This window comes from Bicyclus anynana, chromosome 18 (genome assembly GCF_947172395.1).
Source record: "Bicyclus anynana chromosome 18, ilBicAnyn1.1, whole genome shotgun sequence".
Classification (NCBI taxonomy): Eukaryota; Metazoa; Arthropoda; class Insecta; order Lepidoptera; family Nymphalidae; genus Bicyclus; species Bicyclus anynana.
The window spans coordinates 12,268,421-12,284,059 of NC_069100.1; the positions used below are offsets into that span (position 1 = coordinate 12,268,421).

Consider the following 15,639-nt stretch of genomic DNA (forward strand, 5'->3'; position numbering starts at 1 on the left):
CCCCGCGCGCACGACTTTACACCCGCGCAGTCCTTTCCCCCGGTCGCCCACATATCATGGGAGTGTCATAACTAGCCAAGCTATAGAAGAATAGATTTACTTTGCTACGTGATTAAAATGTGTTTGAATAAAAATAAATATCACAATATAATTACTGCATGAAATTGCTAATTCGTTCTCAAAGATCATTCAACACTGCAAAAAATTGTTAAAAATGAAGACAATAATTATAATAAAGCGTGACTTTTAATGTACCCGTCTACCTTGATATTAAAATCTGCTGACATATTATATCACTTCTTGTAAATTAGCATTATTTATAAGAGTTTGTTTTTTAAAACCAACAGGATAAATGTAAAAAAATGTAAATTTCGTCACACAGAAAAGAATAAGTACAAGTATTTAATATTTATATAGTTTTTCCTCATTCTAGTTCCTTCCGAAAATGTTTGCCTCGGAGAAGACAGATTCGTTGGTTTTGTGGTGCCATAAGTCTCTTCACTAAAGAAAGACTTCCAAGCACCACGGTTGTGAGCTCATGCATCCAGCAACTTCCTTTTACTTTTTTTTTCCTCTATTGTAAAGTACCATAAAATTACGATCTAGCCTACTCTTATGTGACTAATTAGTAATTTAACTTTAACCTAAACTTATTTATACATTATTATAATACTAAGATAATGTCCAATAACTCAATGTTAGTCTTTCACTAACTACTTTTTTATTTTTATTCTTTACAAGTTAGCCCTTGACTTGCAATCTCACCTGATGGTAAGTGATGAGATGGAAGCGGGCTAACTTGTTAGGAGGAGGATGAAAATCCACACCCCTTTCGGTTTCTACACGGCATCGTACCGGAACGCTAAATCGTTTGGCGGTTGGGTTTTACTCATTACGTCTTTAGGTCACTTTGTTCACGTGATCTTTGTGTTACTATCGAGCGTGTAACAGAAAGTTACTGGATGTATCGTGGTCCACCTGTTGATTAATAAATTAAATATCACGTGTCTCAAACGGTTCTCAATTCTCTTCGTATGTGAAGTCTGTCAATCCGGATTGTGCCAGGGTGGACTATTACCGTAAATCCTCTCATCTCATCTCTCAGAAGAGACTTTTTTAATTCTTTACAAGTTAGCCCTTGATGGAAAGTGATGATGGAATCTAAGATGAAAGCGGGCTAACTTGTTAGCTATAGGATAAAAATCCACACCCCTTTCGATTTCGTACGAACGACGGGACATCGTACCGGGATGCTAAATCGCTTGGCAGTTTGTCTTTGGCGGTAGGGTGGTAACTAACCACGAAAGAAACCTCACACCAGCCAGACCTGGACCAATTAAGAAAACCTCAATCGGTCCAGCCAGGGATCAAACCCAGGACCTCTGTCTTGTAAATCCACTTGCGCGTACCACTGCGCTGAGGCCGTCAAAATAAAACTAGTGTTGAACAGTGAGCACGAGTCTCTGTCATATTATGGGTTGTTAATGATGATAATGATGAAGTGAGAGGTTGTGTTGGTATTTGCTGACCTGTTGGGATGTGTGAGTGTGTGCGCGAGCGAGACGGTGACGTGCATGTTGTCCTTCTCGCAGGCGACGGCGAGGGTGTCGAGGGGTGCTAGCGCCTCGGGCCAATCTGTCACTGCATCCGTGGCCGTCGCTACTGATGACGTAGCTAAATCTGCGAACAAAATACGATTGTTTTGATTGTTTAAATTGACTTCGTGGCGTTCAGAACAATAAAAAACCGACCAAGTGCATCGGGCCATGCGCAGTGTAGAGTTCCGTAGATTAAGTTAGCATTTAAATCCCTTATGAAATGCACAAAATACAGATAACATCCTCACTTTGCATGTAGGGAAGGAACCCCAAAAAAATTATTTAATTCATCCACACATGACATATATGTGGTGGTAAGTACCCTGAAAGATATGTTTCAAGATTTTATTTTACGGATTTGTTTACATTGTTAATGTACACATGCTAATTTACAGCTATAATAGTCTTTGCGCTAAACGGAAGATAGACGGATGGACGGACAGATTGTCATGGCGAACCTATAAGGATTCCCTGTGGACTACGGAATCCTAAAAACCCTAAAAAGCTTACGTTGGTATCAGACGAACTGAAGGAAGTTGTTAAGTAGTAAGTAATCAGTAAGTGATTAGTTACGCTAGCTTACTCGCTCCGAGTAACTTGGGTAATAACTTATGTTCCGCTGCCAGGAGCACGGGTGCTTCCGTGTAATGTATAACAGTTACATCAACAGTTTAATGAATGAATGTATGAAATACTAGTACATCTTCACCATAGACGCAATAAAACATCCAGACACCGATCCTGAACTAAAAATCTCAATTGCACACAGATGCACATATGACGACAGACCGGCCATTAATCTATACTTATATTATAAATGCGAAATTAAATCTGTCTGTCTGTTACCTTTTCACGGCTTTACCACTAAACCGATTTGAATGAAATTTGGTATAGAGAGTAAGTGAACCTTGGAGCAGAACAAAGGCTACGTTTTTCGAACATAAGTCACAGATTATAAAAGCAGATTTTACCCGGACGAAGTTGCAGTCGTCCGATTGTTTCACACGCATACTCATATGTATATGTATTCTCGGCGCCATTATGGTGCTTCAGTTGTTTGACAGCGATATACCGTCTGACTATTTTAATACAAGTCCATGATCATAACTATGATAATCATATCAATACATATAAATAAAACTGTAGTCTGTGTGTGTGTTCAAAATAACCGAGTTTTCTTAAGTGCTTATATTATCGTTACACTATAATGAAACACAAGCAAAAAAGTTTGCCGGGTTTTGCTTGTCTGAGTCTCGGGACTGAACCGATTTTAATGGGACTATCAATGGAAGATAGGTATAAGAAGGAGGTTATTGAGCAACATAATTATAGGCTACTCGTTCTTCCAGAATTCATCCAAGATTTACGTGTGAAAAATCACGCCTTATTTAATTAGTACTGCAATAACAAATAACCACCAATATTTTAAGTATAAAGTTTGTAACAATTCAATGGACAAAGACACTAGCATCAGCTAGTGTATACTAATATTATAAAGAATATTATCTCTGTAGGTTTGTAAGTTTGTAAGGGGAAATCTTCGGAACTACTGATCGGATTTTAAAAATTCTTTCACTAGTATGTTATAATATGCTGAACTTAGTCCTACCAAGCCTCCCTAACTAAAGCATTTTAATTGATTTAATTCATACATAGAGATGGTACTTCTATATTGGACTTTAATAAACAATGCAATGCAGTTCGCTATTTTTAAAACCTGTCTAGGTATCATACCGCAGTACGGAATGAAGCCAAGCAGCTATAGAAACTGACCACAAAAAGTACACTTGTGTGGTTATTTTTGACCACGACTTCAAATATGTATAAAACTACGTCTAGAATGAATAATATATTGAACGATATCCAAAACTACTTTGTTTTATTTTAGCTTAAAGTTTGTCAGCCCAAGCTTTTACGTATATAACTTAGCAGTAGGCATCTACGAAGTTTTGATTCTTGGATATAAGCCAGTGGTGCTGATTGACGGTGCCGGATAAAGGCAACTTGATGCCCTAAACCAGAGGTTCCTAAACTTTTTTTCTCATGAACAGACTGGTTCCGGTAAACCCCCCAGCAGCTACATTACCATTTTCAAAATTGTGAAGATTAGATCTGACTATGTAATCTTTGGATATTATATAACTATGATGCGACTGAGTTTCAATTACAAATTATAAAATTTCGAAATAAAAATGTAATTGTCTCATTGATTAATTGATTATGATTTGTAGTGGATGTCAAAAATGTAAAGGTTTTAAATCAATAAAGTGATTTCATCACTTTATTGATTGAAAAACAGCAGAATTGATTTGTACTTTCTGCTGCATTAGATGAAATTATTTTATTAAGAAAACTCCCAATCCTGTACGAAACCACTATGAAGCCAGAGATGAATTTTCGTGGAAGCCCGCTTACGAATGTAAACCCCAATTTTTTCGTCTCCGGTGGACCACCTGGAGTCAATGCTCTAAGCAATCTTCCCCTGTGGGCCATATCTGTAAGCAAACTATAAATGTTGAATTAAAAAATACAGTAATACCACAGTAAAAATAGTATATTGTATTAATACGTAGTAGATACCATAGGTATATGTATTAATTAACGTCAATTTAAAAAGTTCGTATTTTTAAATTGCCTCAACTTTCATGTATTCGATTTTTTCTCGGTTTTTGTGGCGATAAAAATGTAAAAATTGCGCAAAACGCACAGAATATTGGAAGTTTTTTATAACCCAACGCGTAATTTATGGAGATAATTGTAATCTAGTATAGCTACAGAACATAAAGCATTGACGCCTATACCTATCCGTATCCTACCAAAAAGGAGAAGGTTCTATATTCGGTTGTGTGTATGGATATTTTTAATGGAGGTAATTTAGTAATAGTAGGTACATTATGATGCTGTAAGTTGAAAATTACAGCCGAGGCGATATTGCAACTTGAGTCAAAGGCGAGAGCTATAGCAAGGAAGCAAAGGTTGTAATTATCAAAGAGCACGTATGTTTTATAACACACTAGCCGACGCCCGCGACTTCGTCCGCGTGAAACTCTATGTAAACTTTCAACTACCCCTACCCTACTTTTCTGGTTAGTTTTTTACACCTTGTGTTCGAAAAACCTAAATATCTTACGGAACCCCATTTTTTTTCAAAATAAAATTTAGCCTATGTTACTTGTGGATAATGTAGCTTTCGAATGGTGAAAGAATTTTTAAAATCGGTCCAGTAGTTTTTGAGCCTATTCATTACAAACAAACAAACAAACAAACATACAAACAAAGTTTTTCTCTTTATAATATTATTAGTATTAGTATATTAGTTTAGATTTGCGAGGAAACACATTTGAACACACTTTTTGAAAATGAATGATCTTTGCCTTTCTACGCAGGTAAAATCGCTAGACACAGCTAGTATACGATAATAATATTCACAAGTCCAGTTATTAGGCAAGTAGGTACTAGGTATAGGTAGGTAGTAAGTAGGTACACTCGCATGACAATGTGGGGTGGACGACCGGTCGACGCCCAGCCGGCGCCGCATCCTCGGACGTATCCTGGGATTGCTTGTTAGATTGTATGGATATTGCTTATTGGAAATGACGTCAGAGAAAGGTTTGCATATTATTGTGAAAATAAAGATTTTCATGTTTAAAGTTGAATGAACTACCATGTAGGTACTTGAAATTTGACGACCTCCGAGGCGCAGTGGTGTGCGCGGTGGATTTACAAGACGGAGGTTCTGGGTTCTATCCCCGGCTGGGTCGATGAGGTTTTCTGAATTGGTCCAGGTGTGGCTGGTTACCACCCTACCGGCAAAGACGTACTGCTAAGCGATTTAGTGTTCCGGCACGATGACGTGTAGAAACCGAAAGGGGTGTGGATTTTCATCCTCCTCCTAACAAGTTGCTTAACTTAAATTATTAATTTTTAAGTTATGCTTAACTTAAATTATTAATTTTTAAAGTTTTTTTTTATTATTTTTGTATTTTTGTGTGCAATAAAGTATTTCTTCGTCTTGTACTTTATATAAGGTCGAGGAAAAAGTTTCTCCGCAATTTATATAAAAATTCAAATGGTTTTTTTATAAAGTTTATTTACATTTGACTAAAGTATAATAAGAGGGCGTAGTTTCGAATCCGGCTCGGGGATTGCACCTCCATCTCAATTTCTTAAATTAATCCGCATTTGGCTAGCGTGGTGGACTATTAGCCTAACTCCTTTCATTCCGAGAGGAGACTCGTGATCAACAGTGACCCGAATATGGGTTGTTAATATAATGTCTCCACTAGTTAAAGACCTTGTGGAGCATTATATAAAAAAAAAACTTACCGGTTTCGGAGGGTATCTGCTTAGAACGCGCGGTCGCGAATAGCGCTACCACTAGGAGGCGCCACATGCTTCAGTCTGAAACGAAAAAATAACCTTTAGAAGATCGCTTTTACACACTTTTTCTCTAATACAAAAAAAATACAAGTCCTATCTTTTATGTTTTTGACGTGACAACGTCTTATAATTCGATGAAGCCAGATGCAAACTCGAAAAAAGATGACGTCATGCGTCGTTCCCTCGCTCTAGGGTTGCCAACTTTTTTTGCAAGAAATAAAATATATCTCGCTCTAGGGTTGCCAATTATTCTTTACAAGAAATAAAGTATATTCTGGACTATGACAATTATTAAACAGTATTTTAGAAAAATTATTTTTTTTTTTTGAAAAATGCAACCATTCCATCAGTATTTTCTTAAGACGTTGTCACGTTTAACTATCGTCAGTAAACAGACTTTACAGACAACCGATTTTTTCTATGGTGTAAGTGTCGTATTCTCCTTAATGGGCGACTCCTCCTCAGCGACGTCACCGGGGGGTTTGGGCGAGTGCAGAAGCATCGCTTGATGGGGCCCGAAGGCAAAAGCAGAGTAGATGTGCGGAACGACTCTCCAAGGGCCTCTCCTCTGAGATTCGGACCTCGGCTTAGATGGTCGTTCGGGAAGGGAGTTTTGGCTTGAGTGTATCAGTCCGGGCGCCCCCGAGATCGTGAGTTAGTAAAATCTTTTTAACAATAAAACTCAACCGACTTCTAACTCACAACAATAAATTATAAAGCGAAAAATTACAACGTGTGTGCTACCTTCTGATTACTTTAATGGCGGTGCCAAGCCAGTGGCGTATTAATTTAAGCCGTTTCGGCAAGAACTACGAAAATTCTAAAACTTCATGATATAAACGACTTGAGTTAATGCACCACTGGTTTGGCACCGCCTTCAAAGTGATCAGAAGGCAGCACATACGATGTTATTTTATGCTTTTTAGTTTTTTTTTGTGATTTTGTAGTCGGTTGAATTTTTTTTTTAAAAACAATTTATTGGTCTGTTTTAGCGCCACAGTACAGAGAAGAGTTACAGTTTTAAAAATTTGTTTATAAATCATGAAAAAAATACGAAATATAATGTGATTTAAGAATTTTTAAAATTCAACCCCTTAAACGATAAAATAAGGGTTGTAAGTCTACATTGATTTACGCGGACGAGGTCGCGGGCGACTGCTAGTACACTAATAATTGTACAAACTACCTACAGTTTAATGTGTGGATGGATCCGTATGGCATCTGTCGACACAGTTTATACAGCTGCTTGAAATAACTAAACCTAGATACAAAGAAATTGCTGTATTACGCCATTTCCTTAACAACTGATAAATAATTACGCATGTATTTATATAGTGTGACCTACTTATTGGAAATTGTGAAAACGTTGATTAAAATTTTAATTGTTTAAATTTAAGTTATTTTTGAAGTGATGCTTTATTTTTGGGACTGTAAACCGTTTCGTAACGTAACGCGTTACGAAGTAACTCTATGTGGCTTCCCAGTTTTCTTATTCTCACGCACACGGCAGGAGGTTTAAGTTTGATTTTCATTAAATGTAAAGTTAAATGCGTTTTCACTAAAGTCCTTTTCATGCAAGAAGTTCCCCAGACGTGGCGCTAATGTCTTAATGGCATTCATTGTCATTTGTTAATGGTGGTCTTATTGTAATTTGTGTAAGGCGCTGTCAATTTTAGTTCAGGTTTTAGCCGCGGGACTTATTTCATGAAAAGGACTCTATTAAGGCGGTTTTTACACAAGTTTGAGGCTTTCCATAGAGATCGAATATATCCTGAAATAACACATAGGCAACATTTTTTGATGTTTCCCCGAAAATGGGACTTGTGTGGGTAAAGCCGTGAGACATTGTTAGTAATAGTACTTAAATATAATAGAGATATGTTTTGGGTTGGTAACGCAACTATTTTGAGTCATCTAATGTATAATTTCTTAGCAGAATGTCATGCTTGGCGGACCTTGACCTCTTCCGGGTTGATAGGGCTGCCACATTTTTGAAAATTGTGCAAGTGATTGTTTTATATTTTTTAAATCAACTTTAAGCAATAATTATAAAATTATATTCTTATTTATAACTGACGCCCAGCGGTTCCATCGCGTAGATCCTGAGGGAATACAGAGATATATACATGTAACTCGTCGATAACGTCCGTATTTCTATGGATATTTTTAAAACTGTCTAATGGTTAATACATACATATTATAATAAAATACAATATACTTTTTTACACCATCAGTTCTATCGACCCTCTTATTCCGAGGTTCGAGTCTCACAGAAGACAACGCTCTACTATGGTCCTATTATTTAGTCTATACTAATATTATAAAGAGGTAAAGTTTGTAAGTTTGTAAGTTTGTCACATTTTTTAAATGGGGTAATCTTCGGAACTACTGGTCCGATTTTAAAAATTCTTTCACCAGTAGAATGCTACATTATCGGGGAGTGCTATAGGCTATATTTTATATTGGTATCATATATATTAGCCGAGTTATCACAGTTTTTGTCATACAGGTCGGACTGAAAATCCTCTTAAACAGACTTATTCGCATGCGCTGCCTTAACTATTGTGTAAAATTTAAATTAATGTATGGAGACTTTATGTATCTTCAAAAGTTCTACAAAAAAATCCGCGACACCATATATCTATCTTCTATATATTAGCAGATATAGTACCTTTTGTGTTTTAAAAATTATTAATTTTATATTCATTATTTATACAACTAAACTTTAATCTTTATTAAAATAAATTATTTAATAATCACAAGGATATTATGGAGATAAGATTTGCCCTTTACAGTATGTTAATTACTTAAATAGTTTCGGAGATAATACAAAATTTCTAAAAGACGCAGAAATTCCGCTATATGACGCCCCGCGCTTTCATTTACGTAGTTCCCGTTCCCGTGTGAATATGAGGATCAAACATAGCCTATGACACTCGCAAATAACGTAGCTTTCTATTGGTAAAACAATTTCCCAAATCGGTCCAGTAGATCCAGAGATTACCTCCTATAACCACACGAACTTTACCTCTTTATATTATTAGCATAGTCTCTATTTCTCTTGGTCATGCCACCACTCTCGAAGGACTGGACCGATTTTGCTAAGGGTAGGAGTAAGATAGAGAAATTACAGGGTAGGGTAGGGTACGGGTAGGGAAGCGTAGGGGTAGTGTAGGGGTAGGGTAGGTTTAGGGCCGGCTTTAGGGTAGTGGTAGGGTAGGGGTAGAGGTAGGGTAGTGGTAGGGTAGGGATAGGATAGGCGTGAGATACGGGTGGGATAGGGGTAGGAAAGGGATAGGGTACGGGGAGGGTAGGGGTAGGATAGGGGTTGGGTGTAGGTAAGGTAGGGGTAGGGTAGGAGTAGGTTTGGGGTAAGGTGGGGGTAGGGTTAGGGTGGGGGTAAGGTAGGGGTAGGGTAGGAGTAGGCTTGGGGTAGGGTAGGGGTAGGGTGGGGGTAGGGGTAGGGTAGGGTAGGGTAGATGTAGGGGTTGGGTAGGGTTGGGGTAGTGGTAGGGTAGGGGTAGTGGTAGGGTAGGGGTAGGATAGGGTAGGAGTAGTAGTAAAGTTGACATCGAAATTTACGCGGACGAAGTCGCGGGCGTCCGCTAGTTATTTTATAATAGCATCGACTCTAACAGATGACATTATATTGGCATCACAGATCAGACGACACTATCTCTCTCTCTCTCCAGTCGGTCACTCATGACCGAGGATCGTGACCACCTGGGCGAGTCATTTTTCGAAATACAATGCTTCTCCATCGAATACGGTCGCTGGTCATTTGGACGGCACTGTAAAAGGTGCGGGCTCCTGTTTCCTTGAGGAGATCCGACCATCGGGTTGGAGATCGTGGCCGTTTGCCTTCCACATTTCCCACCACAATAATTTTCTTTTTTTTACGACACTATATCTACCTGCTCCAAAAAATCTTAAAAATTTAATACCTACATAGTTGACATCCCTAAGTTTCGAAGATGTTCAAACGGTCATATTGTTATATTATTATGTATTTGTATACCTATTAACTGTATAATTGTTATATGCATGAGAATAAGATATTTACGCTAATATGCTATAAGATTGGTAATTGCTTGTCGTGATATTGCAATAAAATCATGACCGTGACTTGTACATGTCCAAAGTTATATTTTAACTGACTCTTAACGTTAACTTTTGGTTAATAATTTTGTTATAGTCAATGTTATACGCGGAAATACCAAAATTGCATATAAATGACTTTAGTGCTTTTTTAACCCTGAACGGTAAAATAATATTTATACTATGTGCGGTTGCATGGTGCGGGTGACAGTTGCCTTATGACATTACGGACTATTATCGAGAATCGCGGTTAACTTTCAAGAGTGAACCGCACCATGCTACAGCGCACGAACTGTAACTAAATATCACGTGTCTCAATCGGTGAAGGAAAACATCGTGAGGAAACCTGCATATCAGAGAATTTTCATAATTATCTGCGTGTGTGAAGTCTGCCAATCCGCATTGGGCCAGCGTGGTGGACTATTGGCCTAACCCCTCTCATTCTGAGAGGAGACTCGAGCTCAGCAGTGAGCGGAATATGGCTTGATTACGACGATACGGTACTGTGACACAAATTAACGTCCTTTATTACATAAGTGAAGTGACACACTTTCACGTTCGCAGCTTGCAGAGCTTCTCGACACTTGTTAATTATATGCCCTTATAAGTTGCATCGTTTTTGGCTCAGCAACTGACCTCATCGTGGGTGGATCGTCAAGTTAGCAAAACACATTATGAAATATGGGTCAAGCACGAATGATATAATATTTTTGGAAATTTATTTTGTTAACTGTCGGTTGAGTTATTGTGTACGACTTCCTTTTAATTCTATACTTAGTTTTACCGGAAATGGCTTGGGTGGGAGAATTATTATATATACTAGCTGACGCCGCGCGGTTTCACCCGCGTGGTTCCCGTTCCCGTAGGAATACGGGGATAATATATAACCTATAGTCTTCCTCGATAAATGGGCTATCTTACGCTGAAACAATTTTTCAAATCGGACCAGTAGTTCCTGAAATTAGCGCGTTCAACCAAACAAACAAACTCTTCAGCTTTATAATAGTAGACTAGATTTTTTCATCGTATTTCGTTGAATTTGTTTACAGTAAAACATATATATTTCTGTATGAAATACTTTTACGCCTTCGGGTTATAAAATAAATATCTAAAGAAATCTTATTTAGGTATATTATGAAGATCTATGTTTTCGTTACGTGTTCTAATAGTAATTTTGATTAAATAAATTTTATTCAATTTAATTCCTTTTAGAATGGCAGTTATAAAGATTGTCGATAGAAGAAATATACCACATTTTCCTTAACGTCATGTCTTCAAGGCCTTGCAAAGCTTACAATGGAAAGCGTGCCGTGAAATTTTGAAATTGGAACATCATGAATTGTTTAAAAAAGGCATGAAACGGATTCGTTGATGTACAGTGCCAAAATGTGGCCAATGAAATGGTCATCGCATCTAACGGCACAGCAGTGACGGTGCGGCGTGCCACGGCGTGCTGCCCGAAACAGACGCTTGCTGACGTAACGCAGCCTTGTGCAACTGGCTCGGGCGGGTACAGTCGCAGAGAAAAGCTCTATCTCGCTCCCATATCGCACGTCTTATAACGACGACGACGGTGCGAAGATAATAATAGTGGGCTGGGGGAAAATTTCCTTTGCATTTTATACAAAAATTTTAAAGTTTTTTGACTAAAGTATGTAGGTACCATTTTGTTGGATAACTTTTTGCCATCTTGTAAGTAGGGACGCGATACCATTGCTATAGACATTTTGGGGCTTCTGATTTAAAAACTGCGACTATTAGTAGTTTTGGCAGTCCGCTCGTAATGTTGCACTGATACTGCCTAAAGAATTCTGCAGAGACCGGAACAGGTGAATACCAAAACCAGCCAGATACAAATGCCAAGTAAACCAAATACAGCCAAAGAGATTTTATTACAAGTTCATACATACTCGTACTGTAAGCGATAAGACTTTTTCCCCAACCTTTCCCCCAAAATTATGTGCGTAATTTATCTCTAAAATGACTAGTCCGATTTATATGCTGTTTTCAGAGATGGGTTTGTGAGTATTTTTGTAGAGATTATGTACCTACTCTAAAAGGTTTGAAAAAAAAGCAAAATTAGAAAATTTTAAAAAACGTAATTGAAAAAGCCAGCTAAATGTGTGTCGGGCCACGCGCATTGAATGAGCCACAGATTTATAACACATAGATAGTGTTCAGTCGCAGGATTCGTAAGCCTTTTATTATTAAAAACATCATCCTTACTTTACATGTAAAAAATATTTTTGAAGATTTTATTTCACGACTCTCTCTCTAATCTATTTCTATCTCTGAGCTAAACCGCGGACAAACAGACAGACAGACATAACTATAAGGGTTCCTTGTTTTCTCTGATACCTGTAAAAGGGTAAAATTAATTTAATTTAATTTAATTTTAATAATTAATTAATTAAAAATCCCCTACTTAAGACAATGTACGAGTATCTGTCACATGATATATATTTTTTAATAAAAGTAAAAAAAATATATATAGTCGATTTCGGTCGATTTGCAACTAAAAATTTATCAAATGAAAAAAAAGCGCGTGTTAGCTCCGACGCACGAATGGAGTTTACTCTTTCAGATCGACTGTCTAAATAGATGTATGTTGCCGAATAGCAGCGCACGGTGAAAGGTGCGCAGAATAGGTTGCGCACAAAAAACGTAACGCTGTCATTCGTTCATCGAATTTTACTGCCCATATTTTTTTCATGCCAGGGGCTATGTATGTATGAAAAATCGAATCTTAAGGTGAGTAAACTCCAAAACAAAAAATCCTATACATTTTTTAACGAAAACCTTTTCCCTCTCGACTATACCGGCCGATACATAGTCAGCGAATGTTGCGAGTACGTTCTTTTTACAGTCACAGTACGGGCGAGGCTGGCATTGGCCGGCCTTTCCTATTTTATACCTAAAGCCTGCGATAGTCAGACATTCCGCATTTTATGAAGGCTGAAAATTCAGACTATGTGCTAGAAAATTTGTCAGACTATAAGTAAGTAGTGTGGTAAGTAACTGTACCGTGGTAAGCTATTACGCTACTAAGCTATGTACAATGAGGTCCCGGGTTCGAATCTCGAATAGGAACCTATTTTTGGCTCACTGAGCACGAATCTAAGCAAATTAAATATCACGAAAATTTAAAGAAATTAAATATCACGTGACTCAAACGGTGAAGGAAAAACATCGCGAGGAAACCTGCAAATCAGAGAATATTCTTAATTTTTTGCGTGTGTGAAGTCTGCCAATTCGCATTGGGCCAGCGTGGTGGATTATTGGCCTCACCCCTCTCATTGTGAGACGAGACTCGAGCTTAGAAGTGAGCCGAATATGCGTTAATAATGATGATGATGATAATGAGCTTGAATCTCCTCTCAGAACGAGAGGGGTTAGGCCAATAATCCACCACGCTGGCTCAATGCGGATTGGCAAACTTCACACACGTAGAGAATTTAGAAAATCCTCAGGTATGCGTATGCAAGTTTTCTTCTTCACCGTTTGAGACACGTGATATTTAATTTCTTAAAATGTACATGCAGTGCATACCACGGTCTGGATTCGAACCTACGACCTCCGAAAGGCAGATGTCATATCCACTGGGCTATCAAGGTTATACGCCTATAATATATCCCGGAGAAAAGTTACATTTTTTTTATTTGGACAATTGAGGATCCGCACCTTACTTTCAAAACCACCAAGGTCCAAGGTTCACATTTAACTGGGTAATCAAATATGGACTTTGTAAATAAGTTACTACGTTACGTTTGTACTAGTAAATACGATTATATACTCATAGTAGGACCAGGCCTTCCTAAAATGAGGTTTTGACGGCCTCCGTTGTGCAGTAATATGCGCGGTGGATTTACAAGACGAAGGTCCTGGGTTCGATTCGTGTAGAAACTAAAAGGAGTGTGGATTTCATCCTACTCCTAACAAGTTAGTCCGTTTCCATCTTAGATTGCATCATCACTTACCATCAGGTGAGATTGTAGTCAAGGGCTAACTTTTTTTTTTTTTATTCTTTACAAGTAACTTGTAAAGAATTGATACAAAAAAAAGGTTAGTCTGGCTATTACAGCCTCTCGGTACATTTGTACCTTATTATGAAATAATCGGTTCACGTTTATTTATCTCACTTACCAACATTTTATCTGCAATGGCGGTTTTAGAGAAAGTCAATATCAGTTTTTGTGTGAAATTCTTTATTTGTTTTGCCGATAAAATTAGTAGGCGGCGTAAATCTTTCAATTTTACTTTATTTGAACTGCATAGAAATTTAGAGCTAGACTAAACCCATGTTTTGAAGTTTCATAAAAAAAAAGAACTGAAAAGTTAGCGTAACACATAGATTTTTAACCGACTTCAAAAAATCGACTCAATTCGTTACCTTCGTCATTTAAGTACTAACCATTTAAAAAAAAAATTGTTTGAATGAGTATACTTCCAGATTTAATTTTAATGAAAATCGGTTTAGTAATTTTGCTTTCGTCTGTAAAGGAAACTATTTTGAACAGTAAACAGATGATAAAAACATTTATGTACGAACGATACACGTAAGTACTCGAGAAACGACGGAAAAAAAAATTACCGAAGCTATCGGCTTTGATGAAAAAGGACAAATGATGAAAGACCAAAACAAAATAAAATCTAAATCATATATTATAATTTCGGATTGCAATTTGCACCGCATGTTATTTAGTTGCCACTGCGAACTTCAAGAAACAAAAGTTTTGGGCTTAATTTAGTATCTGTTCTTCATCATCATCATCATCATCATTAACAGCCGATGGACGTCCACAGCTGGACATGGGCCTCTTGCATGGACTTCGAAACAAAACAGTCTCGAACCGCGAGCATCCAGCTGCTCCCTACAACCCGCTTGATGTCCTCGGTCACCCCAACGTCCATCGGCTCTTCGAACTATGTGGCCTGCCCATTGCCACTTCAGCTTCGCGACTCGCTGAGCTATATCTGTGACTTTGGTTCTTCTGCGGATCTCCTAACTTCTGATTCGATCACGCAGAGAAACCCCAAGCATAGCTTGCTCCATCGCCCGGTGAGTGACTTTGAGCCTTTTTGTGAGGGCCACAGTTAGTGACCAGGTCTCGGATCCGTAAGTCATTACTGGCAACAAACACTGTTCGAAGACTTTCGTCTTCAGGCCTTATCTGTTCTTAGATGAACACAATTCTATTCTATTCTAATTTCATCTTGGATGTAAATACTCTAGTATTGGCAACAATAAACTACTTTGTATGGCATTCACACAGTCCATGATGTAATGCAACGAGCGCCGCATATCAAACTATGAGGGTCACATACATTTACATGACATTATAATAGCTGCTTGCCTCGTGGGCGCAGTGGCTATCTCTATAATTCACGTGCTAAAACGTCGGAGTATGCCCGACTAGTTTCGAACTCATACGGGGACCTTAATCATTGGTTCTTGCAACGCGGCACGATCTAAATCGCGCGGCGGCGCGAGAGATGCTATTGACTAAGGGCCCCGTGTGGATTCGAAACTAGTCAAAAATAGTCCAACGTTATATCACTTGAG

At 38.0% G+C, this 15,639-nt stretch overlaps 1 protein-coding gene across 1 annotated transcript in view; it reads right to left on the minus strand.

Annotated features, from left to right (window-relative positions):
* Positions 1–15,639, minus strand: part of LOC112052989 (cuticlin-4) — a 54,313-nt gene that overhangs the window by 20,103 nt on the left and 18,571 nt on the right. The window contains exons 2-3 of the mRNA XM_024092239.2: positions 5,925–5,999; positions 1,530–1,680 (exon numbers count right to left, since the gene is read on the minus strand). Coding sequence (XP_023948007.1) covers positions 1,530–1,680; positions 5,925–5,991 — 218 coding nt within the window. The 5' untranslated portion in view covers positions 5,992–5,999. The remainder of the gene's footprint in view (positions 1–1,529; positions 1,681–5,924; positions 6,000–15,639) is intronic.